We start from the raw sequence: 27,047 nt of genomic DNA on the forward strand, positions 1-27,047 counted from the left end.
GATCAAAAAGCGCAGCAAAAGAACATAATTACTAATAACAAGAGTATTGACCACTATCTTTGTTAAATTAAATTTGTTACAGCTTTTATTGTTATTACTTTTTCCCTTAGAAACGCTCAGAATTCTGTCTTGTTTTTTGTTGTTGTTGTTGTTGTTGTTGTTGTTGTTGTTGTTGTTGTTGTCAATGTTTTGGTATGTGCTTTCTTTTGCAAATTTTACTCACTAAATCATGCGGTTTTTGCAAATCTATAATTCGCTTATCACGAGCTCTCATTTTTAGATGTATGAAGATTGGAAAACTCTATAGACAATGTTTTTAAAAACGGGGATGGACCCTTTATGCCATTTCTCTTCCCTTTCTTTATTTACCGAGATCTCAAAAACTCGCTCATGATCAACTAGTGGACGAGAAAAACAAATAGTACTTCGCACATACATTTCACGCAAACGCATAACAGTCGAAACTTAATCAGGTTAATGTAGTTCAAATCTGCTGTGTTTTACCTATTTCTAGTTTAATTTATTCATGGCAGTGTGGATAAAGAAAGAGGAAAATAAAATTTCCAATTTACTGTCTTAACTGGCAATAACGAACTGCATGGACTAGCGAACGGATACTCTGAAATTTCCATCCATGAAATGCAGCCGAAATACATATTGGTCCGTAACGCTATTGAACTCTCGATCCAAAGATTTTTCTACTGTGAATGAAAAGTGATTCCTTTTAAATGTCGCTTCATTTTTTTTTTTTTTTTTTCGAAAAAACTATTTGTACCCATGACAGTCTGTCACGCCATCTTTTTTGCGCTTCGATCGCCAAATCTCAAGAAAATGCTGATAAATCTGAAGCCTAGAGGGTCATTTATTTTCATTTATCCAGAGTTTTGTTTTTATATTATGTTCAATAGGTGTACAGTGAAGCCATAGAAAGTCATTATAGGGAAATCTAAGATATCGCCCATGGGTAAAATTGGCAATATTTTAGTGCTAAAATGTGATTGCTGAAAATTTGCATTTATAGCAAGCTCTTTTAAACCTATTTCGGATGTAAAAGTAACTTAGGTTCTAAATGTTTTTCCGTGAAACAGAGGAAGAAGACCTAATAAAGCAATATATGTTATTTGAAGGCTAGTAACAGTCTGTGGATTGGTACGCGAGCCGTCGAAAGTTAAGGAAAATTTCATACCGCCGGAAGCGGAATTTGAACTCAACCGAGTCAAAATCGTTTTTCGCATACCGTGTAGCATGAAAATTTTGCGGGAGTTTTATTTTGCGGATTAGCGATATTTTGTGGTTTGCGGGAACAAATTTTTGCGGCTCGAGATGACTGAAATATCTGGTGGGAACTAATTTTTGCGATTCATTGTACTGTTCAAGTAGCAGAAAAACCCCAAAATCATCGAGAATGGAGGTAAAAAATCTGGCATCGCAAACGCCCTATACACGCCCATTTGTGCTATTGTAATGTACTGAATTACTGTACACTTGACATTTTCTGTTCTTCACACATTGTTTTGTATGTGTCTAAGCTCTGGTTGCCTTTTCCAATGGAAAATCATGTTGATGTTCTTGTTTAAGTCCAATTTATAACGCCTCAGTGGCACAAGTCTATTACAAGCGAAGTTTTTAATTTGACTGAAGGGAGGTATTTTTTGCGGCGTTTTATTTTGCGGGTTTTTTTTTTCTGCGGGAACTAACTTTTGCGGATCGAGGTCAATCCGCAAAATCCGCAAAAATTAGAACCCGCAAAATTTTCATGCTACACGGTATTCACGCGAAAGGAACGGTATTTGGAAAAACTAACTACAGCTCAGTTTGTTTCTCACTGGGGACTACCAGTGAGCGAAATATGAACGAAAGCGACTTATTGACTTGTGCCACCACCTGGTCGATATTTGTGGAAAGCCGCTCTTAATAAATATTTAAACAGAAATCAATTCAATATATTTTAGACATGGATAGTGTATATTGGAAAGAAAAATTAATCCACATCATTGAACATGGTAATGATTTTGACTATAGGGCAATTTATGAAAAATTGTCAGAATACAAAATAGAGGAACCAGAAGATGAAGAATTAAAAAATGAAGAAGTTACTCCAAATTTCGAATTCACAAACTGTAGACATATAAAAATCATCTTGGGATCAAATGAAACCAAAACAAAAAATATCTAATGGCTATCTTTGCAATGTTTTCCATGATAAGACTTACTTCCATTTTTAAGAATTTTATGACACCATGTACATTCATATGTCCTATTTTGCTATTTTTCTTCATTGGTTAATAGCCTCTGTCTTTTTTCTCCTGTTTTCGATGATTTGATATAATCAACAGGCACATCTTCTTTTCGCACATATTCAAAATTATCCCTTTGTCCATTCTTGTTTGACATTCCGGTTTTACAGTGATTGAGGCCTTCACAGACCATTTTCACTATCCCAACATTAATACCAAGATTTTGTTGAACTGCATACATACTATTGAAATATAAAACTTTACCGGTACTACAATCGGCGGCTTTCACAAACTTTTTATTCATATGATTATTAGCTGTAAATGAATAATCACGATTTTTGGCTGATTTTTGACAATTCTGTTTTCGAGTCATAAGTTGTAAATTTGACAAGCGGTTATCATCTCTGATATCATTGATATGATCAATCACTTTACCCTCTGGTATAACACCATTAAGGATACTTTGGAAAAAAATTCGTACGCGCGCAAGTTTTAATAAACCTCTAACAAACTATATATCATTATAAAGCTTAATAAATTTAGATTCCTATAAAAAATATAATTTAGCGATCTTTTCCTTTTTTAAGTGCCAGGAGTCAGTAGAACCTCGAATCGACCGATGGTCGTTCCATTGAATTAATCGGTTATCGAACGCCGCGCGAAGAACGAAATCGCGGCACGGTGTTATTCACAAAGTATCAATCAACAAAAAGGTGTCAGGCTTTTTCGAAATTCTGATTGGTTATTTAGATATCCACGTCTAAAGTTTGAGTAGCAAAAAATATTTGAGGAGTATTGCGTAAACAGTCGCCACGGAAAAAATATTTTGAAAACCAAAATTCCCTGACACGTTTTTGTTTATCATTATTCCTCGAATCCTCAGGCCAAATTTCACGACAATCCATCAAAACTACATACCCTATTAATTCGTTCAAAGTCGACATACTCTGCCAAAATTCAAGTGCGAGTTTTCGCTCGATAAAGGTTTGCAAGAAAAACAAGCCTCCACAGGAGATTATGACACCTCATTACGTGGCGAGCCAATCGAGCAACAGGACCCCATGGCGTCAACAACAATAGCACAGAATTTCGCGGAAAAAGTATCGCGTTGCAGACACGTTTTAGACTCCACTGTTGTGATCGAGCGAGATGGGGAAAGTGGCGAAAGGAAAACGTAAAAATCAACCAGGAAAACGGGGAAAAACCAAGGCTAACGAAACCGAAAGCGCGTCAGCGGAGAGTTTTAGGAGTGCACTGATATCAGACATGAAATCTATTGGGTAGGTTGTTCGTTTTGATTCTGTGTAATGTAATTTACGCTTCAAGCTAAAGCGATTATTCACTTCGTATCAAAGGAAATGTGTAATGAAAGAAAATCGCATTTTTACTGTTATTTAGGTACGATGGTGATTTCTTCGTAAGAAATCTTCAAGATAGCGTGGAGCGGAGCAAAAAGCGAGAGAAAGGGCCACGCAGAACGCGTTATCTCCATTATTACACGTGGGCTCATGCGCTTCTGTTGAGTTCTATTTCATCGGTCTAATTTTTGCTGATTTTATGCCAATGTTTCATTACAAACGCGCAGTAAAACGTTATTTGGTTTTATCCCGCTGCAGAAGAAAGAAATCGGCCCAGAGGATGCAGAATATGATATTTGATATTTTCGCAGGACGCTTGCAAAGTTACCCTGCAGGACTTTTGCACGGCAATCGACCTCTGTGTACTTGATCTAATAACAGTGGATAAATTTGAAGGCCGCTGCTCCAGTTCTTCGTGATCACCTTCGACAGAACCTTCAACGTCGACTAGAGTTTCTTGGTCGAACCAAGAGCCTTTGTCGCTCTCTGCAAGATCACGTTTTCGATCTTCGCTGAAACCTATCTTTCCTTTTTTCTTAGGCCCTGGCTTCTTCCGGGATTTTATCCACAGGCTCTTTTCGTTTTTTGATGACTTTTCCATGTGGGAAGCGCGAAGGATATAAAATTCGAAGTGAGAAATTTTCTGCAGGCGAGATGTAAACAAAATATGCTTATTTCTGAAATAAGAGCTCCCGGATGAAGCATTTTGCCGCGAAAATTCCTCTGGGGCGTCTCGCACTAAGAACATTATGACAACTTTTTTATTTATTTACTTTTATATGGAAATACGTTTTCCTAAATATCGCGCGCTTTTTTTTATTTTTCAATTTTTTTTTTCAGTAAATGTTAGATAAAATTGACAAATTCTATTTGGTCGAAAAAAATGTTTTTTCACTAATCACCCTATCGAACCCAGGAAGTACCCTTAAAGCATTCCCAGACAAAACGATGAACATAATACATTTTCAACATCTGACCACGTTTTCTAACCAGACATTTTAAATATCCATTAGGACTCACATCGCCTTTCGTAGGTTTTTTATTTTTTATTTTTTGTTTTTTTTTTGTTTTTCGATTATATGGACAACATTTCCATTCTCATCGGCAGCATACAAATCATAAATCGGACGAATTGAATAAATTTGTTTCTCAATTTTTAACTCACTCATTGTAATATATACTGCGTCATATCTCTTTAAACCGTAAACTTTATAAATAGCTAAAATATAAACCGCTTAAAAAATAAAATGTATGTATTATTATAATGATGATTATAGTGCCATTAGATCCAATCACAAATCAATTTCATTATCATATGATTAGAGGGTTGCTTGCTTTGATTGAGCAATTTTATGATGACCATATGCAGAACTTTTTATGCCATCATTATGAATATACCTTTAGTCATCAAAACATGACAATGAAACTCTGTTTAATGAGAAGCTCATGAGTTGATGTAAATCACTTCTAATTGTTTTCATATTGTGTTGCATTTGCTTGTTTTTAAATAGAATGTTTTTGTAGTCTTCATGTTGATGACTTTTTTGATTATACGTTTAGCGATACCTTTAGCTGTCTTATTGTTTGTGTTATCATCTTTTATATATGAATACATTTTACGACGCAAACCGATGAATTCTTTGATTTCTATACCGGCTGCTATATCTTTGAATTTGCCGATGACCTTTTTATTTGTTTTATCATAAAACGGACTGTTTTCAGGATCATCACTATTGTCGAATTTGTCATTATCAATTTGGAAGTCTTTGTCAACATCATTTGCTGTAATTTTGTATGTTAATGAATCAGTGTCTGTGAATAGCAATTTTGCTCTGTCTCCGTATTTCATTTTAATGTAATTATAGTGAAAATCATATATCAATGTTTTTGACATATCAAGAATACACATCCCGACATATGCTGGTCTGTTTAGGGTTAATGTTTCTTTGATCTTATGAACAGCCACAAGATTTTGATTGAAAGGTTGGCTTTGATGATAATTTCAGTAGTTTTTTTTTTTTTAATCTGTTACGAATCTTAAGCCTACTCGTTTTCTGAGGTTTTCCATGGTTTTGCCGAATACACTATTATTCATCAGTTTGAAAAAGTCTTTTTCAAAAGAATTTTTGGCATTGGTTCTTTTTTGTGTTTTGAAATCGATGTACTGTTTTAACCATGGTGATTGATTAAATTCTAGAACTCTATGGACCTTTTTTATACGCAATCCTAAATCAAGATACAATTGTAAATTTCTATAATGAAGCACAAAGTTTTTTTTAATTTTGGATAAAGTTGGAATTAATTTATGAACCTGACCAATGGTGATATTATATTTCTGTCTGATTTGTTCACTGTAATTTGATAACATGTCTTCATTAACATGAACATATTCGGGTGCTAGTGGAAAGTCACTATGAAGATCATGTAGTTCTTTAGGATAATCCAAATCAACTTCTAATATCAATCCTTTGTTACTGTCTTCTTTGTATTTAGCTAAGTCAAGTTTACTAATTTTATTTTGAGACATTCATTTGAAACCTCCTGTTGGAAGGCATTGAGACATTGCCCAACCATACAGATTATTTGCGTCAAGATACATGATATACTTTGAGGGCGCTTTTCATCGTATTCTTCCATGTATTTATTATTTGCTTTTCCGTATCGGTTGGCTATGTAACTGGTACCTCCTCTCAAGCCTTTTTCAATGAATTGAAACATATCAATATCAGTCATAAGCTCTAATTTAATGTCAGTCATTTTTAACATAGAATCCCAACTCAAACCCGGAATAGTGAAGTAATTGCGTGGGTCCAATTTATAATACTGCAAACAGGTTTTTCTGAAATTCTCAAACACATCCGTTACTAAGAGTACATCTCTGTTGAGATACAGATCATCATAGCGGCCCATATTCTCTATTTTGAATGTTTTCCAAACTTTTTTGGCATGGTCATATTGTTCATCAGATATATGCTCATCATTCAGCAGGCTATAAAATTCATTTTTGTTAGGTAATTCTGTTTTGTTGAATTTGTCAAAACTATCCATGAAATCATATGGATAAACACTTTTTTTGGTCATCAAATTGAAATGCTTTTCTTTTCTTCAGTATATGATTTATCATTATTTGACCGACAACCATGTATTTTTTCTGTGATAGCTTCAAAGTCAGCATAGATTACAATTGTACCTCTGATGTGTACTTGAATGACTCTTTCGGTAGATTACTGACTAATTTATCAAGACTGGAACTCATGAATTGAAAACTGTCAATGAACACTAAATTATAACCCAGCATCACAGCCATATATTTTTCCATGTTATTTGGAATAGCATGAACACTCGTATGTTGTTTTTCACCTTTTTTATTTACATACGTGTGCTTATTAACAATTTTACCAATCTGTTGCATTATGAAATGGCTATCGTATCCACGAAGATTATGAAAAACTACAGGTATCTTATTAGTCAAACGTAAATTCAAATTGCAATCTTGATGCGCTGAGCCTCTGTAATTCCCAGTGATATGACAATGGTCTCTGACTCTTATATCTTTGTCTGAGTATTTTTTAGCGTAAATATGGCATATGTCAGCTTTTTGAAAGTCGTTTTCATCTTCTTTTGTCATTCTTAACGACTTGTTGAATTTGTATTTTATGATGTTTTTGCAGTATCTGACTTCTTCTAGCATTTTTTCCAAGAATTTGCAAACAGCTTTTTCACCTCTCTAGAATTGTACTATTTTGGTGTATTTATCATCATAACAACAGACAACTTTGTACCCGTAAACACAATCCGTATGCTTTTGATAAGCTTCAGTCTATGATTTATCATTATTTGACCGACAACCATGTATTTTTTCTGTGATAGCTTCAAAGTCAGCATATATTACAAATGGTACTGGCAGTTGTTTGTGGTTGTTATTGAACCGTAATATGTTATCATCTTTTAATAGCTTGTGCATCATTTATCACAATACAGTTTTTTCTATGTTCATCGAGTACATTTTCCGAACTGAAGCATTGCAGACAGTGCATGCAAAAATGTTTTTTATTTTTATACTTTGTTTTGTTAAACATAAATCTGTTGAAATCTTTGATTAGCACAAAATGCTTATTTTCATTTTCAGATAGAAGCAATATTTCCATATGATCTTCAAACTTTTCTTTTGAGATAAACAATGGATATGGTTGCCCATCCTCATAACCAAAAACATCGATGTTAATTTGATTTTGTTTTCCAACAACATTGATCTGTTTGATGGTAACTAGAAATTTAATTCCAGTGTAATCCAAATTTTTTATGTATTGCTTGTCGGATTTTTTAATTCTTTGCGGGTCTTTATCCATTGGATTTAAATGTCTTATATGACACCATCTAAAACATTCATTGTCTTTATTCTGCAGATTGATTTATCCTTTTCTATGATGTTGTAATTCAAGTGGTAGGTTTAGGTATGATGAGCCCTGTGTTGGTAATGGCTGTTGATTGATGTAATGACCCATCCTGAGCCCTCTGATATCCATATTCAAGATTTGTTCTGCAGATAATTGCAATAATTCAGCAATTTCTGTTTTGTTGATAACTGTTTGAGCCATGCTATTGAAATAGGCTGCTCTGGATTTAACTTCATCACCAGATATTTTTTCAAATGTCACTTTCAGAGTTTCAATAAATTTGATTCCCTTCATCGACCCCAATATGTTTTTGATGTTATATCCAAGTGCTGGTCTGGTTTTTTGTAGTTGAACCAATGGGTCTTTTTCATTTATCACATCAATTTCATATGATTCTGTATAACCTTTCAAGGCGATTTACTTGCCTTATTTTTGTTCCCGGAGCCGGGACTGGTTTGTCCTTGAGCACCATTGGTTGAGCAACAATATCGCTTTCATATTCTTTGACCATTCGCTTGGTTCTTGGAACTGGGATTGGTTTATCCCTAAACTCCATTGGAGGAGCTATAATATTGTCTTCATATTCTTCCACCATTTGCTTAACATTTCTAGCTGGGGATGGTTTACGTTCCTAGATTAATTGTTTGTTCACATTCATTAATCGATTGTTTGTGTTTATTAGTTGTTTGTTTGTATCCATTAATTCATTGAAGTTTTTCGTGAGTAATTCAACGTTTTCATTTTGTTTAAAAATGATTTGTAATAATTCATATTTCGACAATTTATTTATTGATTTATTCATATATATAGGATTAGATTTTTTCTGACACTTTGTCCATATTATATATAAACGACGTTTCTTTAAGCCTTTTTACATTTGACCTTGGGAATTTTTCTGACATTTTCTCCATATTATATATAAGCGACATTTCTTTAAGCCTTTTAGCGTAATTCTTGGAAACAATAATTGGAAAATCTCGGAAAATATTATTTGACCTTGGGATTTGGTCTTGGGATTTGACCATGGGAAATATTTAAGCTATTAATGAAAATTTGTGAAAAACCATTTTTGCGCTAAAAAATTATTTGCGCAATTTTTTGGAAAATTTGTCCATTTATATATGATTTCCGATTTTTGCGAAAATATTTTCGCGCCTAAACCCTCATATACATATATAACTACTATTATTAATTCTTGCTGTCGTTAAACTTTTCTGATTCAATTTTTTTGTGAGTTGGATATTTTAAAATTAGAACTTTTAATACGCAAATAGCTGTGAATATGTTAATAAAGAGATCACTATTATAATAAAATATTATTATTAATTAGTAATTATGATAATTAAAATAATAATAATGGTTATTATTATTATTATTATTATTATTATTATTATTATTATTATTTTTATTATTTTTCTTGGTAGCCTTCCATTTGATGTTGGTTTTTATTCTCTTTTTTTAAGATTTTTAACTTTGTATATATGATTGACTTTTTAATAAGAATAGCATAGTAACTTTATCAGAAAAAAAATCGGCTTGAAAGTTGTCTCTTTTTTCATCGAAATGAATTGTAAATAGTTTTTTAATAATTCTTTTTTCTACTTTTAACTTGTGAATAGCAATTTGCTTGAAATATGTTAATAAAGAGTTCTCATTATTTTATTATTATTATTATTATTTTTATTATTATTCTCCAAGCGGAGCGAACAGAGCTCCCGACGTTCGCCTAGACATCCATGCCAGAGGTTTTTGGGAAAGACAAAGGTCAGCGTTCTTTGATGTACGGGTATGTTACCCCAACGCTGTTTCTTATAGAGACCTGGACCTCAAGCAGATATACAAGCAGCACGAGAACGACAAGAAGCGATTGTATACGCAAAGAGTGATGGACGTGGAACAGGGAACATTTACACCATTAGTCTTTACGGCAACAGGCCGCATGGGAGAGGAATGCAAGAGATATCATGACAGGCTGGCAGAGCTAGTCGCAGCAAAGAAAGGAGAGAACTATGCCACCACTGTCTCTTGGATACGTTCTAAAGTATCCTTTGCCATCCTTAGGTCGGCTTTGCTCTGTCTTAGAGGGTCAAGAACAGTTAGAAGAGCAAATAGAAGCAATGTTCGAGAAGCGGACTTTAAATCAGAAAGATGCCTCGCCAAAATCCAGGTCCTATGATTTTTATACATACTTTTCCTTGTTTCTTTTTTTTATGATATAGTTTGATGAGGTTTTTTCTCACGTAACTTGATGAGATTTTTTTCCCTTTTCTTAAAAAAATTGTCTTTTTTTATTATTATTGAAATGAATTGTAAATAGGTTTTTAATTGCTCTTTTTTTATATACTTTTAACTTGTAAATAGCAATTTGTGTGGAATATTTTAATAAAGAATTATTATTAATATATCAATAATAATAATAATTATTATTATTATTATTATTATTATTATAAAAAATAATCTCTTTATTAACATATACTAAGCAAATTGTTATTTACAAGTTAAAAGTAGAAAAAAGAACTTTTAAAACCTATTTACAATTCATTTCGATTTCGAGACTAATTTTCAAGCACAAATTTTTTAAAGAAAAAACAAATGTTATGATAATAATAAAAATAATAAAAAACAACATCTTTATCAACATATTCCAAACTATTTACAAGTTAAAAGTTCCAATTCCAAAAAATCCAATTATTATTATTATTATTATTATTATTATTATTATTATTATTATTATTATTATTATTATTATGATCATCATCATCATCATCATTATTATTATTATTATTATTATTATTATTATTATTATTATTATTATTATTATTATTATTATTATATCATTATTATTGAACTGAGAATGTCTTGAGCTGTTATCCATTTCACGATATAAATAGTGCGCAAAAATTTTTATGTCGCGACATTTGCCTGTTAGACTAGCTAAAGATCGCTAAACGTGTGCTCTGTGATAAATTTGGTAAGTCCCACGCAACCGAGAGTACTGAAACCACACAACTGTGTTGGATAAATCTGGCCACGGATGTGGCAGGTTTATTAAGGCTAAAACTGACAACACCGCAATAAATGTAAACGGTTTCAACTTAATTGACAAACGTGGGGCGAAAAACAACGCCACAAGCCACCCACTGTGGCTGAGCCCCACAGTAAAAATAGACAATACAAACTGACCGAAAAAACACAGAGCGCACGTTTTGCGAACAAAATGACGACTGTGAGGAACGCAGCCCTTGTCTGGATGTACTATTAAAGTGTTCAAATACAAAATTAAGAGAGAGGTACGGAGAGAGCGATGGAGCAGCCCATGACTGAACTCCACTGGTCGCACCTTGAAATAGGTATTAAAATACCATGAATTACTGAAGGGTACTATCAACAAGCTTTAAAATTACGTAATTGTTTGACAAGCGCTAATTAGGTAGCGTAAAGGTATGCAGACCGCAAATAAACTTTGGACGCAACCGATTTCCAGCGTCCAAGAGCACGTAATCTGATTGTGACTACACGATTACCAAACATTCAATGTGAAATAGTTTATTGAGGAATGGTCAGTCAGTCATCCGACAACAACAATGAGTCCTAACAAATACTTATTACAACCTACAATATGCTATAAATTCTAACTTCAAAAACTTGAAAAATTAAGTGTACCACGCCAGATACGAAAAACCACTAAAAAACCACTCTTTAGATGTGGCCAAAAATTATGTGGAAACGTATTCCCCATCTAATGCAGCGGCACGGAACCTCGAGGAAGAGGTAAAAATAAACCCATAACTCCGTAGAAAGAATTTAACTAAATTTGACAACAGCAAACAGATAGACTGACTAGCTAGAATGATTAATATTCCCCGCTAAAACATTAAATACTCAAAACTGTGAAATGTTAAATTATTAAACTGGACCACTGCCGACATCGCCGCGAAAAGTGAACGGTGGAATGCCGAAGAGTTAGAAAAGCTAAGAGACTGAATTGGCTCAAATAGTACAGGCCGTGTAACAGAAAGGCGGACATCGGCAGACCGTTGGCTGCAAGTTTCATGGGTTTTCGGTATCTTTTGTGAAAAATGATGAAATACGACCGTCAATCAGCTGCCAAATAAGTCTGCTTATTTTAAATGATACCAACAACGGCGGCATTGTCATTCCAAGGAACCACTACCCACGGCAATGGCGTTGGTTGCAGTGGCAACAGCTTGCTCAATACAGCCAAGTCCGTCTGTGATCCTGGGCGTCAAGATAGCCGCGATGTGGTCCTGAGAAAGCGCGGACTGTACTGCTTTAGCGACCACGGTGGAGATGAAGCATTGACGTCAAAGGACACCATCTGGGTGACCCTTTGGTGCTGGCGGTGGGACATTTTAGCGAGTTGCACGCCAGCTTCAGCAATTCAGATAATCTCGGCCGTTTACTCCTTGTTCAACGAGTGGCTGTAGAGATTGACGCGGCACGCTTTCTAGGAGGCAATATTACTTGCAAAAGAAAATCGGTAAGGGGATAAGAGAGGAGCCAAGCAGGAAACACCTTGAGACAGTGTTCCGGCCTATAAATTACTGATATATTGACGAAAGAAACAGATGCTGCGGTCAATAACATTCCTCGCTAATCTGAATTTGTTGGATCAAGAAAGACAGTGTGATTAGGGCAGTACGAGATCAATGAAACAGAATGCCGGCCCAACCAGGTCGAGCATTACACAAGTTTTAAACAAACAAAGAAAAATTGGAGCAGAACAAACACTGCCAAGTTCCAGCCATAACAAAGTGAAATATCACAGAGCCGAGTGCATTGGACACACCCCCAAAGGGGCGATCAAGTGGGTTGTACACTCATGTGGCAAAGTGAAAGCACAAAAACAACATGACCAAAGCCGTGAAAAGCACGATAAAAATTACCGTGACGAACATGGTCCAAAGGACCCAGTGAGCCTTGAAAGAAAAATGGGAATTACCCAGTGAACAAATAAACAAGAACTCACGAACAATCACAAATGAAAACGGCTTGGTAAACAAATGGGAACTGGCAGGTATCTTTCAAATTCAATATAATCACTGAAGGCGCAATGGCCCTCAAAAATCTCAATACTGCCCCTCTCAGACTGCGAAAACAAAATTGTACTGTCCTTACATATTTAAAGGAATACCATTGCAAGCAAGAAAAAACAGGAGTCGCAATTCTAAAACCCCGGTGACACCAATAAAAGACATTGGTAATCGGTTCGAACACAACTTGTAAATATTGAGCTAAAATGATAACTACAGATAAATCGTCTGACAGACACATATAAATTGGACACCGTAAGACTCAAACATCAACCGAGCAAGGTCCTCGATCGCTGAACTAGTCTCAACGGCGGAAAGGAAAGCCAAGTCGTTAGTCCTGAGCTGTAAAATTACGATATCAGGGCAAGAAACTCAACGACCCCAAGGACGTGTTTCTCAAACGCCTAGCCGAGAAGCTCTCAGAAAAGAATGAGGAACCTTATCACATTACTATCACTTGGATTAGAACATTGCTTTCTTTTGAGATTTTAAGGTCGGTACACACATGCTTAAGAGGCTCCAGGACACCTTTCCACAGAATTCGACAAGGGGATTTCATCGATGACTGTCGCCTAAACGCTGGCCAAGCGTGAGTCCGTTGATTTTCTGTGAATTGTTTTTTTTGGAATTGGAACTTTTAACTTGTAAATAGTTTGGAATATGTTGATTAAGATGTTGTTTTTCATTATTTTTATTATTATTATGACATTTGTATTTTCTTTTGAAAAGTTTGTGCTTGAAAATTAGCCTCGAAATCGGAATGAATTGTAAATAGGTTTTAATAGTTCTTTTCTCAACTTTTAACTTGTAAATAACAATTTCAGCTGCTTGGTATATGTTATTATTATTATTATTATTATTATTATTATTATTATTATTATTATTATTATTAATTTTGCTTGAAAATAGTCTCTTTTTTAATCGAAATGAATTGTAAATAGGTTTTTAATAGCTCTTTTTTATATACTTTTAACTTGTAAAAATATGAATATTGAATATTTTAATAAAGATTAGATTATTATTGAATTATTATTATTATCATTATCATTATCATTATCATTATCATTATCATTATCATTATCATTATCATTATCATTATCATTATCATTATTATTATTATTATCATTATTATTATTACAAATTCTGGTTAAAGTTTCACAAGAATTTGTCGCAGGGTATCCTCTAAGACAACCATTTTTTGAATGTGGTGTTTTTGGCCTTCCTTTTGTCTAGACAGCAACAGTTAATAAAAATTAAACTAATGTGGAAAAGTTAACGTTCTCATACCGAAAATGTCTATGCCTTCAGAACTCCTCCCTGATTGCTCTTTTGCGCCACCTCCATCTTCAGTAGTGTCCTCTGATGTTTTTGGCGTTTGATCTTTGTTCTGAGATTTCATCTGATTGCGAGGTTTTTTCTGGTCTCTATAAGAAGTGTATCCAATCAGTGGAAGCAGAAGAGGGGTTAGGATTGTCTCCAGCACAATAAATAACAGCCATCCAAGAATGTGTAGTACTCCAGCCGACCTTAAAGGTGATCCCCTTTGCCACCTTATCTTCACTCTTTTGAACAAAAATGGATGGGATACAAACTGCAAGAAAATAGAAAAAGGTTTTTGATTGCAAAATTTTTCCTCGTTGACGGTCAAAGTTTGGGCCTCTATACTAACAAGATTATTTGAGACACTTAAATGTTATTACAGAAACTGTTGGCTTAGGATTAATGTTATTTAACCGTATACTTGGTTTCAAAATTCATCTTGTTCTCTAACAAGTCTGGGGCAAAAAAAAAATTTCAATTCACTCTTCTCTTTGTAGTTCTTTTGAAGCCAGAAAAATGTTTGAAAAAATATGTGATGTGATTCAAAAAGTGTAAATCAGTTATGCTCATGCAATAATCAGGGTCTCTATCTAGAGAAAGTGGTCACATGAAGACAACGATTAGTAGATGAGTGGTCTCGGACATCATGTTTTAATTCTTAGCCGTTTAGTACACGTATGAAATTAAATCAAAGGATGAGGTACCTATTCTGGCTGTTTGCGAAAGTGCAATAGTTACGTACCTTCTTTTGTCCATAAGTAATTGCTTTTTTCGTCATTTCACTAAACAAAGATCCGTAACGATCACCCTCACCATCTTCGTCCTTGATGTTGGCTTCTTCTTTTGTGTGCACTTGATCCAGCAACTCCACAGCAAAATTCTCGACCTTCTCAGCGTGGTTTTGCAAGAACTTGGTGTTTTCAGTGGTTTTTTCTGCCAGCTCCTCAAGCTTCTTGCTTACCTGGTTATAGCAGATTTATTCCATCAAATAAAAAATCATTCGCGTAATAACCTTATGAATCTTACGCTTAATTTTAACTGTTAGTTATTTTGTACTGTTCATTTATTTATTTTTATTTTTTTTTTTTTTTGGGGGGGGGGGTTGTTCATTCGTTTGTATATTTGTAAGTTTGTTTGCTTATTTGTTTGTTTGGTTTTACTTTTAAGAAAGCGATTTAATGCTTATTGCTTCATGCCTCGCAGTCTATTCTATGGTTCGTCCTGCGTCTTTGCTCGCAATACTTATAATAATAAAAATAGTAATAATAGACTCTTTTCACCATTTTTACAAAAATAGTAAATAACACATAAATACTGTTCCGTAAAGACTATGCTACAACGCTTTAGCTCAATCCAGCCACGTGCAAAAATAGGTTACGTTTATGAACTGTCTGAATATTTCTTCCATATCCTTTATATAATATGTTTTTAAATCTAGCAGACAACCGCGCCCACTTCATTCTCAGTCTATTCAGATTACCCTACTGTTTTAACGTGTTTCCAGCACTTTCCAGCACTTTTTAAAAGCTTAAAAACTTTGATATTACCACTTACCAATTAGCACTGTTACCCCCATTTTTACTTTCGAATTGTAATCAGTATGTCAGGATGCGACATTTAGCAAAGTTTAAAACAACTGCAGAAAGGGGTTCCAACCTCCCTTAAATTTTTGGTTCATTTAAGGTGTCTCTGAATCCCTTCCAACAGTTTTTTAAACTTTGCAAAACGTGTCGTCTTGACATGCTTATTATTATCCGAAAGTAAAAAGTGAGGTACACCGAGCTCGTTTTTTGAGTTAGGTTCACCTAAAACAAATTTAAGGTTGTTAACAGGTTACATTGTTGCTATGTTAACTTATTAGGTCAAACCAATGACCATAACTTGTTGGACAATGTTTAGGCATTTTATTGTTACTATTATTGTGATATCCATTAATAAAGTGTTGTAGTAATGATCGATCAAACTATAACTACAAGGAAGTGTTGGAAACCGTTGTGTGCCACCTTAATTGTCCATCAGCAGAAGTATTCCACAGCTGTCGAGCTGCATAGCTAATCAGATTGCAGCATTTTTCGAAAAAAGTAGAGGATTAGAAGAAATATATTTCCTCCGTTAAAATATTTGACACATTAAGAAAGTTGTTCATTCTTTTCAAATACTAATTAATTATATTGGTAAGAGAGAGTTGATCTTGAGAATACCTTGAAAAAACTTAAAAGCAAGATTTGACGTCGGAACCTAGTACGGAAGTCAAGGCCAGCGCCCTAACCAATAGGCCACGCTGCCTCCTCTTATAACAGCTTTTGACACTTCCAATAATTTTAGAAACTTACCTTAAAGATTCTTTCAATTTGATCTTCATCTTCGTCTTCGGGGAGTTCGCAAAGGTTTTGAGCTGTGATGGTTTCTTGTATCTTTTGAACAGTCCAAGGTGTTTTTTCATTCATTTTAAGAAACTCAGGTATAGTATATTCTTCAAAATATAAAATGTATTTAAAAATAAAGAGTAGAATGCATCTAAAAGGTTACTTCAAGTGACCACATGAACGGGCTTTGCTTAAATTATACCCCAGTACCTTTTTATCCAGTGGATAGAAGTTTTTAGTAGGATTTGAAAACATGCACTAGGATGTTTGGTTAGTCTATAGTTGACAAGTTCACAGTTATCGACATTGGTATTTTAAATAACTTCCTCTGCTTCCAACTTATATCGCTACTTCTATCATTATTCCTGACGTTGATTAAAATTACGCATAGTCCTCTCTTTAGACTTTAAATACCTCCATTCTGCCTACAGTGCAATAAAACTTGATTATCAATAACAAACAACGAGGCGTGTAACATAAGCATTAAAGTAAGTCGATGTCAAATATAAACGCCAAGTAAGACTAGTACCCTGGTCATATGCATGTTTAAGCAATGGCAAGCTCCAATCATAAATGAAAACCTCTTTTAGAGAGGTGAGTTAACGGGTAATACACTGACGTTAAATTTTTCACATACTTTCAAATCATGTGTATCATACCTTTAACATCTGCTTCTACGTCTACGTCTCCTCTTTTTTCGCCTGTTGGAAATACAACAGCGAATACTATGGTTGGTTCAAATTAGAAAATGCTCCGAAAAGAAAAAGGGGACGTCTGTTAGAGGCTACAGGGACAAGATAATTACGCCACCGTAAACAGATTCTCGATTACTGACGTTTTTAGCGTTAGCCCTTCGTTAGATAGAATCACTCACTAACTTTGGATTCGCTCTGTTTCTACTCCCCACCGACACAGCATCACAGTTTCTTTAGAAACTGACCCCTTACTGTCAATGTTTTATCAAGACCCCATTCCCAGCTTAATTCCCGTCCGGGATTCCCGTCCTCTACCCCACAAAGTGATAAATATTATAATGTGGGTAAAAATGATAGAAAATACAAACGAAATGCTGACAAATGGCGCGAACAATGGTCAAAACAAAAATTTGCGTCGATGTCAACCTTGCACTAAAATTTATTCTTGAATTATGCAGATATATGCAGATGTATTATTGTGCTAAGGTATAAGTGACTAACACAACCTTTAAGCGTTATGTTTCAAAACGTTAAGTAATGGAATTTAGGTTTTGTTCAGATTAAGCCTCTCACCCTATAATAAGCCCCTCTCTTGCCTGTTCTTTGGATATTTCTGCGCATCCCGTCGTCCTATCCAGTGACACAATTAAACTAGTTGTGCACTCTATGAATTTTAACTTGTATTGATTTATCCCGTCAGAAGCATGGAGAATAGCTATATTCTCAAAAGAATGCTTTTTCATTTAATGGTATTGCATGTGAAAGCTATTACGTACTACAATGGAACCTCTTAACGAAGTGCCAAGGAACTAGGGAAATTGGTTCGTTATATCGAGGGTTCGTTGTATCGAGGTTCTTTTTCATACATTTTAAAAGGTCGGACTGTAGAACATCGTTTGTTTTACCGAGTACTTCGTTATACAGAGGTTCGTTAAATCGAGGTTCTACTGTACCCTGTTTGCTGTTATAACAATCACAGGCCACCCAAGCTCAGTATCTGATAACAAGAACCTGATGTCGAATTTACAGACCTTGCAGAAATTCTCTTCAGTTCTCAAAATGCTGAAAAAAAAAAGTCATAAATGTAGAAATAAACTTCAACGTACCACAACGTGGGGTTGCTTTTGTGTCGTCGGCGTAGTTTGGAAGGAATTTGTGGCCGTTTTAAGCGAGTTTTAGTGTTGTGTTCTTTCTCTTCAGAAACTTCTTCAGGCAATCCCACGTTGAGGTAAGTGAAGTTTATTTCCACATGTATGACTGAGAGCTGAAATGAAGGTCACATATAAAGTCAAGAAATCGGCAGCGGGATCATGTTATCCGATACTGAGCTTGCGCTGCCTGTGAAACTCGCCTTTTGAGAAACTCGAGAAAGCCTTAATTGCCTTAAAAATCTTCCTCATCGGGATCCTTGTTGCACTGGTAGTATTTACTGGTGAAGAAAGAACACAGAATGTGTTTGAGTAGAATCGTTCTCCAGGAGAAAGTTGTCCAGACTGCAGCCGCGGAGCTTGATCTGTCGTTTAGCTCGTCTAATTCTTTAGATATCATGGAGTAATGATGGGATTGGGACGTAAGCGTTCTTAAGGAACCGTGTACAGTGTGTTTCCCAGTTTCCGGCCACTTTAGTTTGAAATTGCTAAAACTCCTTATCTTTGAACGGACAATTTCTCAGTTTCCTTTCAAAGACAGTTGACTTACCTACCTTTAAAATGTTCAAAGGTTCACGGACTTCGCCAAATATTAAAGAAATAATTTGTAAGTAAATAAGTTGCCCAGTTTCCGGCCACCGTAATAAAGCAACTTTTCCTTGAAAACACTCGACGAAAATCGACTTCATAGCCCCTTAATAATAGTAGTTGCATTTGGCTTTCATATTCATTTTAAGTTATTCAGGTATTAATTCTTATCTGCTGTTTTACTCAGTTATCAAAGTATGTATGAACTTTGACCCGGGAACGTCTCTTACGCCGTATGTCGATAAACTACATACAAATACAGATCACTAACGTACTGTTATTCACGCTAAACATTCATTAGCTGTTGTTAATTCGTAATCTTTGTTACACTTACACATGAATCATTAATTTTTCTAACAAGAAATCTTAAAATTCAGTTATTACAGTTTTGAGCAATGTGTCTTTTCGTGGCCGGAAACTGGCACAGAAGGTCAAAATCTAAGCCGAGAGTTTGACTGCTAAAATTTCAGGAACATTTACATCCTAGCTGATGGTGATAGATTCCCTAAACTATTTCATCCTTAATCGACAATTTGGCCAAAAACAATGAAGCTCCTTGAGATATTTTCTGTGAAACAAGCAATTTGTTTATCTACGGTAGTTTTGGTGTGCGGTGAAAAGAGCAAAAATTAATCGTTAAAGGTTTACTCACCTGAACGAAACTCCCTCTACCTCGACCGGTTCTTGTTAAAAAATAAAGCGCCAAAACCATCAATGTACCGCCGAAATGATTTTATTTCTTTTGCAATGTTTGGTTGGACGGAACTTTACAACTCCAACGAATGTAACGGAAGTAATTTTTGTCCGGAAACTGGGTAACACACTTTACTTCTAAGAACCACAACCAATGAATTACGCTTTCACTCTTGTCTAAAAACTACTTTTTACAAATTAAGGTGGCTGGTACCAGTTTTCAGCTTTTAGACAGTTTGTTACTTTGAAAGAATATAACAAAAAGAGAGACAAAGGCCATTGTAACACTTTTGTAGAGTTGAATTATATAATTTATAATTGACCAGAATTAACTGTTATTTCCTCATAAGCGGTTTCCATGGCAACGTTTCCAGATGATTATTCAGACCTAGCTTTTAACTTGTGGCACTAATAATTAAAAAATTAACCCGGTGACCCCCTGTTTTCTTTTAGTAATAGCTTTTAGCATTTGAAAAGGAAAATGCACAATGATTTTAAAAAAAAATTACGGAGCGGAATTTTTCTAAATTTGGAAATAGCCATTTTTCATGCAGTGCAAATTTCCTTCCTTAGATCTTTTTAATTTTATTTCTGATGTTTCCTCTAAATTATAATATAATATTAAAACAATAAAAAGAGGGGGCCACCGGACTTGTTTTTATGTAAAAGCCTTCGTGAGTTTAGTAATTCCCAAGCGCGTCTTCGCTCTTTGAAAATCCGGATTCTATAAGATCAATAGTTTCTCATGATCTGTTCTGACTACCGCTGACTGCTGCCTGTGCTGGTGTGGGCAGCTACTGTTTGGAGAGTTTCGGAGTCAGTTGATCTGCTGTTTTCAGTTGTTTACTGCTTAGAAGATCATTTAGTAGCCGTTAAAGACAACCTCCTGAACTCACCTTGAAGGATTTCCTCACAACTTCTGGCTAGATTAGCCATGTTTTTTTGTCAAATAGCATCAAGCGAAAGTTTGAAATGGACTCAAGTGCTTACAGAACACGTGTCGGTCAGTGCTTCAGAATGTAGAGATTGCAAGACCTCTAAATTGTAAAATGTTAAGCTTCTTTATTTCAGATTTTCTCTAGCATTTGTCCTTATTCTTCGCTGTTGTTTTCGTCGAAGTGTACAACGATGGCGGCCAACATTCTCTTCGTCCGCGTGACTCGCGGTGTCCTCGCTGATGAAGTTGTCGGTGGATTAGGCAGGATGGCGAGCAGTGTCAGTTACAAATGTTGTGTAAAGTTTGTGAAGGTCGTCGTAAGAGTGGCCGTTGAGCACAAAAAATACAAACTATAGAATGTGGCCAAGACGATCAAGCGAGGTAATTTGTGGTAGTATGTCGGTTCTCCATTTGATAAACATTTTGCGAGTCCTTGAAGCTCCGTCACGATCGATCGCAGTTTTGCCTTTCAAACTACACATTGAACACCAGAAACAATTTCTCTCGAACATAAGGAATTAACTAAGATCGTACTAGTAGATACAGTCTCGGATATACGCGAATTTCGCTTAAAACAGGACAAAAATAACCAAGCACGAAAAAAGCCGCGCGCCGCCATATTTGTTTTGATTATTTGTCTCTCTTTATCGCGTGTCTTTCGCGCGTGACACACGATAGTCAGACCTGCTCCCCGCGCGAAAAAACTGGTTACCAACCACCTTACGGCTTGAATAGTAATCACTAAAGTGATCCACACAGTCTTCGTCTTTCAAACCACTTTTTTCGGTTCTTTATGGAATACATCAAAAATGACAACGAGTGTTCATCCTTTCATCTGTTTCTCGGTGTCTGGATACCCCGATGAAGCACGAAACACGAGTTTCTGATATGACTTCTTACTGAAACAATACTAAATTATGCATTGTTACATTTTTGTTTACAGTCACGTTGTATGTATGATGTGTCGTATTCAGTCGGCATTCGATGTTACCATGTGCGAAGCAGGAGCGTCCAGGTTTAGAGAACCAAAAACTGTAGAAGAAGTAATTTTAGTCCATAAAGCTGTTCACCAGTCAACGAAATATAAAAACAAATGGGCAACATCCATTTTCTACGAATGGCAAACTGGTTGGACGGTTCAAATTGCTGTTCTAGTCTCGGGAGGACTGTTTCTGTTGTTCAACGAGTTCAGGTACTCGGCGATGTGGCGGGGGTTTTGAGTGGCTGTTCTTTTGCTAATTGTTCTATGAAAGTTAAGGTGTAAAATCTAAAATAGAATAACGTATTATCGGCGAGATGTCAGTCTGCGAATATATTAAAATAGTACAATGGAATAAAATGTATTGTGTGTTTGATTTGATTTGATTTTATGCATGAATCTTGATGTCCAATGAGAAAACAGATAAAAACCACGCGTGGTTTGAATATCTGATTCAAAACACGTGCGATTTTCATCTGGGTTTTCATTGGGTATCAAAACTCATGCAGGTGACGAATTTAGCCATTTTTAATTGGTAAGCAAACTTATGAATTATTAATGATTTGGGAAGTACCACCAAAAGAACCGAAAAGCAGTACATTTAATTACAAATAACCATCAACCGTCATTGTTAATAGGTAGTTAAGCTAAAGGATGTGATATTCCAGTGTAGTCACTAACGAAATAGAACTTCCCAGCGGATTGAAAATTGTTTCTGTTCGGGCGTCCTGAGATAAAACATGGACACCCTGCGAGAACTTGTTATTGATTAAGCGGATTGTCATGGGTTAGGTATGGGTCGCGCTTGGGCAAAGTTTTCAACTTTGCCGGCGAAAAAACCACAGAAAATTTGAAACCGCAACCAGAAAGCAAACGTTTGCTTTCAACTATCAGGGTCGCACTAGCTGAAAAACATATCTCAGTGATGACACTTTGCATAAAATCTTCAGTCAAAATTTTCGGCCCATAATCTTAGCAACATTGCTTCTTCGTCGTTCGACCAGCGAGCGTACACCCGTCTTTCCTCAGCAGAAGACGACGACGAACTTGGTCCGCTGAGTTCGACGAGCTCCCGAGACGACGATGCAGAGGAATTCTCCGAGGGGCTCTCAATAGTTGCCTCTTCGGGACTATAATTTTGGCCTTGAGAATACATATATTGCGAATACTCTTCGCCGCCACCGAAAAAAACGGGGAACTGTGATAAATTGTAATAATTATAAAATCCATGTCTGTTCGTGGTAAAGAAAGAACGTGAAGTGAAGCAGATCTCGCGCGCTGTTTAATGGGGGTCTTAAATTTTATTGCATAGTTTCTGTTTGCTGTTCAGTGACAAGTGATGACAGTTTTCGTTGTGATTCCTATTGTTAAGCCCGAGTTTTCCGAAATCTGCCTGCCCCACCCAAGCACTACGGCGTCTTTGATGTTTTTGCTGATTTCCAAAAATTTTCCAAACCATAAAAGTTAGGGTCGCACTAGGAAAAGTGTTTCGTTGACAGATTTCGACCGCAAAGTAAACAAATTCTTGCAAAACTTTGTTAAGTGCGACCTATGCCTTATTGCACTTTTAAATGTTTCATAGACATGCATGGCGTAGCAAATAAACAAAACTGCCGTACATTTAACAATTATCCTGCGAAATCGCGTGGAATATCGCCTGATACTTAGCCGACGAGCCGTGGCCAAGTTGCCTAAAATCAGGCGATATTCCGCAAGATTGAGCAGGATAAGTTTTATTTGTCAACAAATTGAAAACAAAAAGCTGCAGTTTCATTGCTAAAAAGCTGGAGACGATCTTTATTTCTAAGAAAAAAGAAGCTTGTAACATTCCACCGCACTTGGACGTGCATGAATGAAAGTGGTGGCTTTGTTCAAGTTTGAATTTAATCGAGAGCGTTGGCAGAACTTCCATCAAAATTGACGAGCCGAGAAATCTGTTTGTTGCAAGAACTAATCTAATAATATCCTGTTTGTAATATCTGAGCAAGGATACGAGATAAAAATAAAGTCTAGCGAAAAGTTGCAAATCTCAGTTTGTGCTGAACTGTAATTTGCCAATTCATAAACAAAAAGCTAGGTAAGCAGTGAAAACTAATGCACCAACCATTTTGACAGTAAACTTAGTTGCTTTCTTTGTGTTTTCTGGAACAGCGTTATTAATTGTTTGGTGTACTTCCGAGGTCGTTACTTGTTTTAAAAAACGCTCAGCCATTTTCTTCCTGACACAAGAATTTACGTATATTTTCAGGATATCTGTTATGTACGGGCGACGAATATTGAGGAATATTGAGTGCACAATAGCTATATTTTGGCAGTGTTACAATGTGTTGAATAATAAAACAAAATATATAAGTGTTAGTAATTGTTGACTCCAGATACAATGGTAGTTTGGCATTAACTTCGGACGCTATGATTTAAAAGAACGTTCGGTGGACGAGTTGCTGTACAGTATACTCCTATCAGTGAACCCGCGGAACGTAGCTCCTGGAATGCCTCCCTATTGTCGTGGGTAGACGGACAGACAGAGATACTGAAAGAAAGAAAAAAGACAGACAGACAGACAGACAGACGGGTCTTACCTCTCTCAGTATTCTCCGTCGACTTGGCGGATAAACCTCGATCGGGACTTTGACACCTGTCGTCTGATCCTAAAAAGATAATAAACCTTAGTTAATTATCACATGACGTAATAAGGGCGATCAATGTTTGACGTTCGCACTTTAAGCCGCACACATCCAGCTCACACTGACTGCGCCTTAACATCAAAATTACACATGGTCCTCATTTATCCGAGATTCCAGACATGGTCACTAAGCCACTTAGACTTGCTTACAAGTCGAGCTTGGAGAGCGCGAAGCGCGATCGTCACAGCTCGAGCGAGCGAGCGCAGAACGCGAGCGAGCGAGAGCTCGACTTGTTTCCCTTGCTGGAAATCGAATCAAGTGACGTACTTTTCAAGGTGCGAAGTTGTCAAACTATCAACTCAATGCATTCTTGTCATTATAGTCATTTCAACGCATCGTTGGAAACGTCGACAATAGCCCTTTTCACGGTTAACTCTGCTCATTTGAATTACAATGAAATCTAGCATGTATGTGAGGCAATTTCGGGCTATTTTGTAGTTTTAGCCCGAAATTGCCTCGCATCCACGTTGGATAACATTGTAATGCAAATGAGAAACATTAACCGTGAAAAGGGCTATTGCATTGGAAAACTTTCTAAATTGCGTTTCAAAACTTTGGGAATGTTTCCGAACGAAACCGAAATACGTTGAAAATCATTTAAAAATTGGGCCAACGCATTTGCAAAACATTTTCAAACGTTGACAACGCATTTGAACAGTGAAACGACAAGTCATTTTCTTTATCAGCCCCGCGAATTACTGTATCGTTCTACACACTGTTCATGCGAAGATTTTGTTTACATTTTGATGACTGCAGAAATTATGTCGATTCGCTTCGCGAAGATTTTTAAAACGCTTTACTTCGAATGTGCGAGTAATAATAATAATACCGGCTACTGCTAGCGCTGCTACTGCAATAATAAATTTTAAAATGAAATTACTACACAGCATGACATGCAGAGTGCTGTCTTGGCGGAAAAACCTGGAAAACAACATAAAATGTATCGGCTCTAATGGGTTTCCTATTATATACCGAACGAAATTGGGCCGTTAACTCGTTTGGGATAACGATCGAATCCGTATCGGTATATAACAACCGAACAAGTTAACGGCCGAAAAATGTTTGCTATATACCGAACAAGGTTGAGGCTTATCTCGTTATTATACTCACTAAAAATGCAGCATAAAACTCGGTCAGTATAAGCCACAAGATACCGATCGATCGCCTCTTGATGCTGATGTCCGTTTAACCGGAACCAAGCAAACGGACATAACCTCTTTTCTTTCGCCGTGACGTAGAAAATCGAAAACGAATAGGGCCACCTCAAAGGTCAAGCTTTTTTTCCCGATCATCCTGTAGGCGCCGATAAAAACACGTCCTTTCCACAACAGTGACTTTCGATTACTTTGCGCTGATGTTCGCGGACATCTCTGTACTTTGCTTTTTGCAACCCATACACGAATTGCGTCGTTAAATGAACGTATAATCAGTGCGAGGATTTAAGAAGTTCTTAGTCGTAGACCGAAATAACAATCGCTATCGAAGAGCTACTGTTGTATGTTCGAACAGCTTCGCGCGTGATCTGGTTACGATCTGGCTTGATTAACGTGTACTTTCATATCGCTGGTTCTGATTGGATAATGTTACAGGAGGAAAATTCCTCCTGTAAATTTGGCGCGCTGCAAGTGATAAAAGTCGCTCGCGCCAGGTCTATTCAACGAGAAGCGTGCGAGCGACTCTAAGAAAGTCCATAAGCCACTAAGCTAGATGTGTGTGATTCATACGAACAAACAAACGTCCTGATACGATGACACGAGACAGTTCTCCGCTACTTGCCGTATGTAAAGCGGAATATAGTTCGTTTGTATGGTTTGTATGGTGTTACTGACAGGGTCTTACAGATCACATATGTCTGCGGAAAATCTTCAGGTTAGTAAGCCAAAAATCACCTCTAACGAAAAACTTTGGGAGAAGACGGGGCAAAAGTTCGGAAAGGCGCATCGATGTGATTTATTTTATTATTTTTTTTCAATAATGATGGGTGGATTTAGACAATTTTCTTAATTCTTTAGAATCTGAATACGGATATCGTGCATTTTCTTTGCATATTCTTTAATCTTGCTTCAGATCAAGAATTTTAACTAGTAGAATGCATTACGTAAAGTTATCAGCAGCAACTGATCTGCTTTTATAACAACGTATGTTTGAGACCAGGGCCGTAGCCAGACTTTCAGGAGACGCGAAGCAAGTGTTGCAAGCACCTAAGGCACAAGCCTCTAGCCGGGGTGTCTGGGGGCTACTCCCCCAGAAAAGTTTGAAAACTAGAAGCACTAAAATGCTGTTTTTGCACTTTTTCATGGAAATTTCTTCAGAAAATCAGTCTTCTTTCAAGAATATAATGGTGGCCTCTTTATTGCTTATAAGTCAACATTTTTTATACTCGCTCCTAGGCCGGGTGATGCTCCCTCGGTTGCTAAAACCCAGGAATGTGGTGAAGAAGCATTGAAACATCGTTAAGAAAGACGGAAGGTCTGTACGACTCTTTCTCCGTGTTGGCTGCTTTTTCTCACGGTCTTTCAACCAATTTAGATTCTTGGGTACATTTAGAGCAGGGAATGTACAGACTAAACACTAAACGTTGAAAAAAAGTA

The 27,047-nt window shown here is 36.2% G+C and overlaps 1 protein-coding gene across 1 annotated transcript in view; it reads right to left on the reverse strand.

The window, feature by feature from the left end:
* LOC146448579 (uncharacterized) overlaps positions 1 to 27,047 on the reverse strand; it is a 51,676-nt gene that overhangs the window by 20,351 nt on the left and 4,278 nt on the right. Inside the window, exons 2-7 of the mRNA XM_085102434.1 lie at positions 24,352 to 24,420; positions 18,779 to 18,856; positions 17,392 to 17,433; positions 16,700 to 16,839; positions 15,109 to 15,327; positions 14,334 to 14,637 (exon numbers count right to left, since the gene is read on the reverse strand). Of these exons, the coding sequence (XP_084958560.1) occupies positions 14,334 to 14,637; positions 15,109 to 15,327; positions 16,700 to 16,839; positions 17,392 to 17,433; positions 18,779 to 18,856; positions 24,352 to 24,420 (852 nt within the window). The remainder of the gene's footprint in view (positions 1 to 14,333; positions 14,638 to 15,108; positions 15,328 to 16,699; positions 16,840 to 17,391; positions 17,434 to 18,778; positions 18,857 to 24,351; positions 24,421 to 27,047) is intronic.

Source organism: Pavona decussata, unplaced genomic scaffold (assembly GCF_977016875.1).
Source record: "Pavona decussata unplaced genomic scaffold, jaPavDecu1.1 SCAFFOLD_885, whole genome shotgun sequence".
NCBI classification, from domain to species: domain Eukaryota; kingdom Metazoa; phylum Cnidaria; class Anthozoa; order Scleractinia; family Agariciidae; genus Pavona; species Pavona decussata.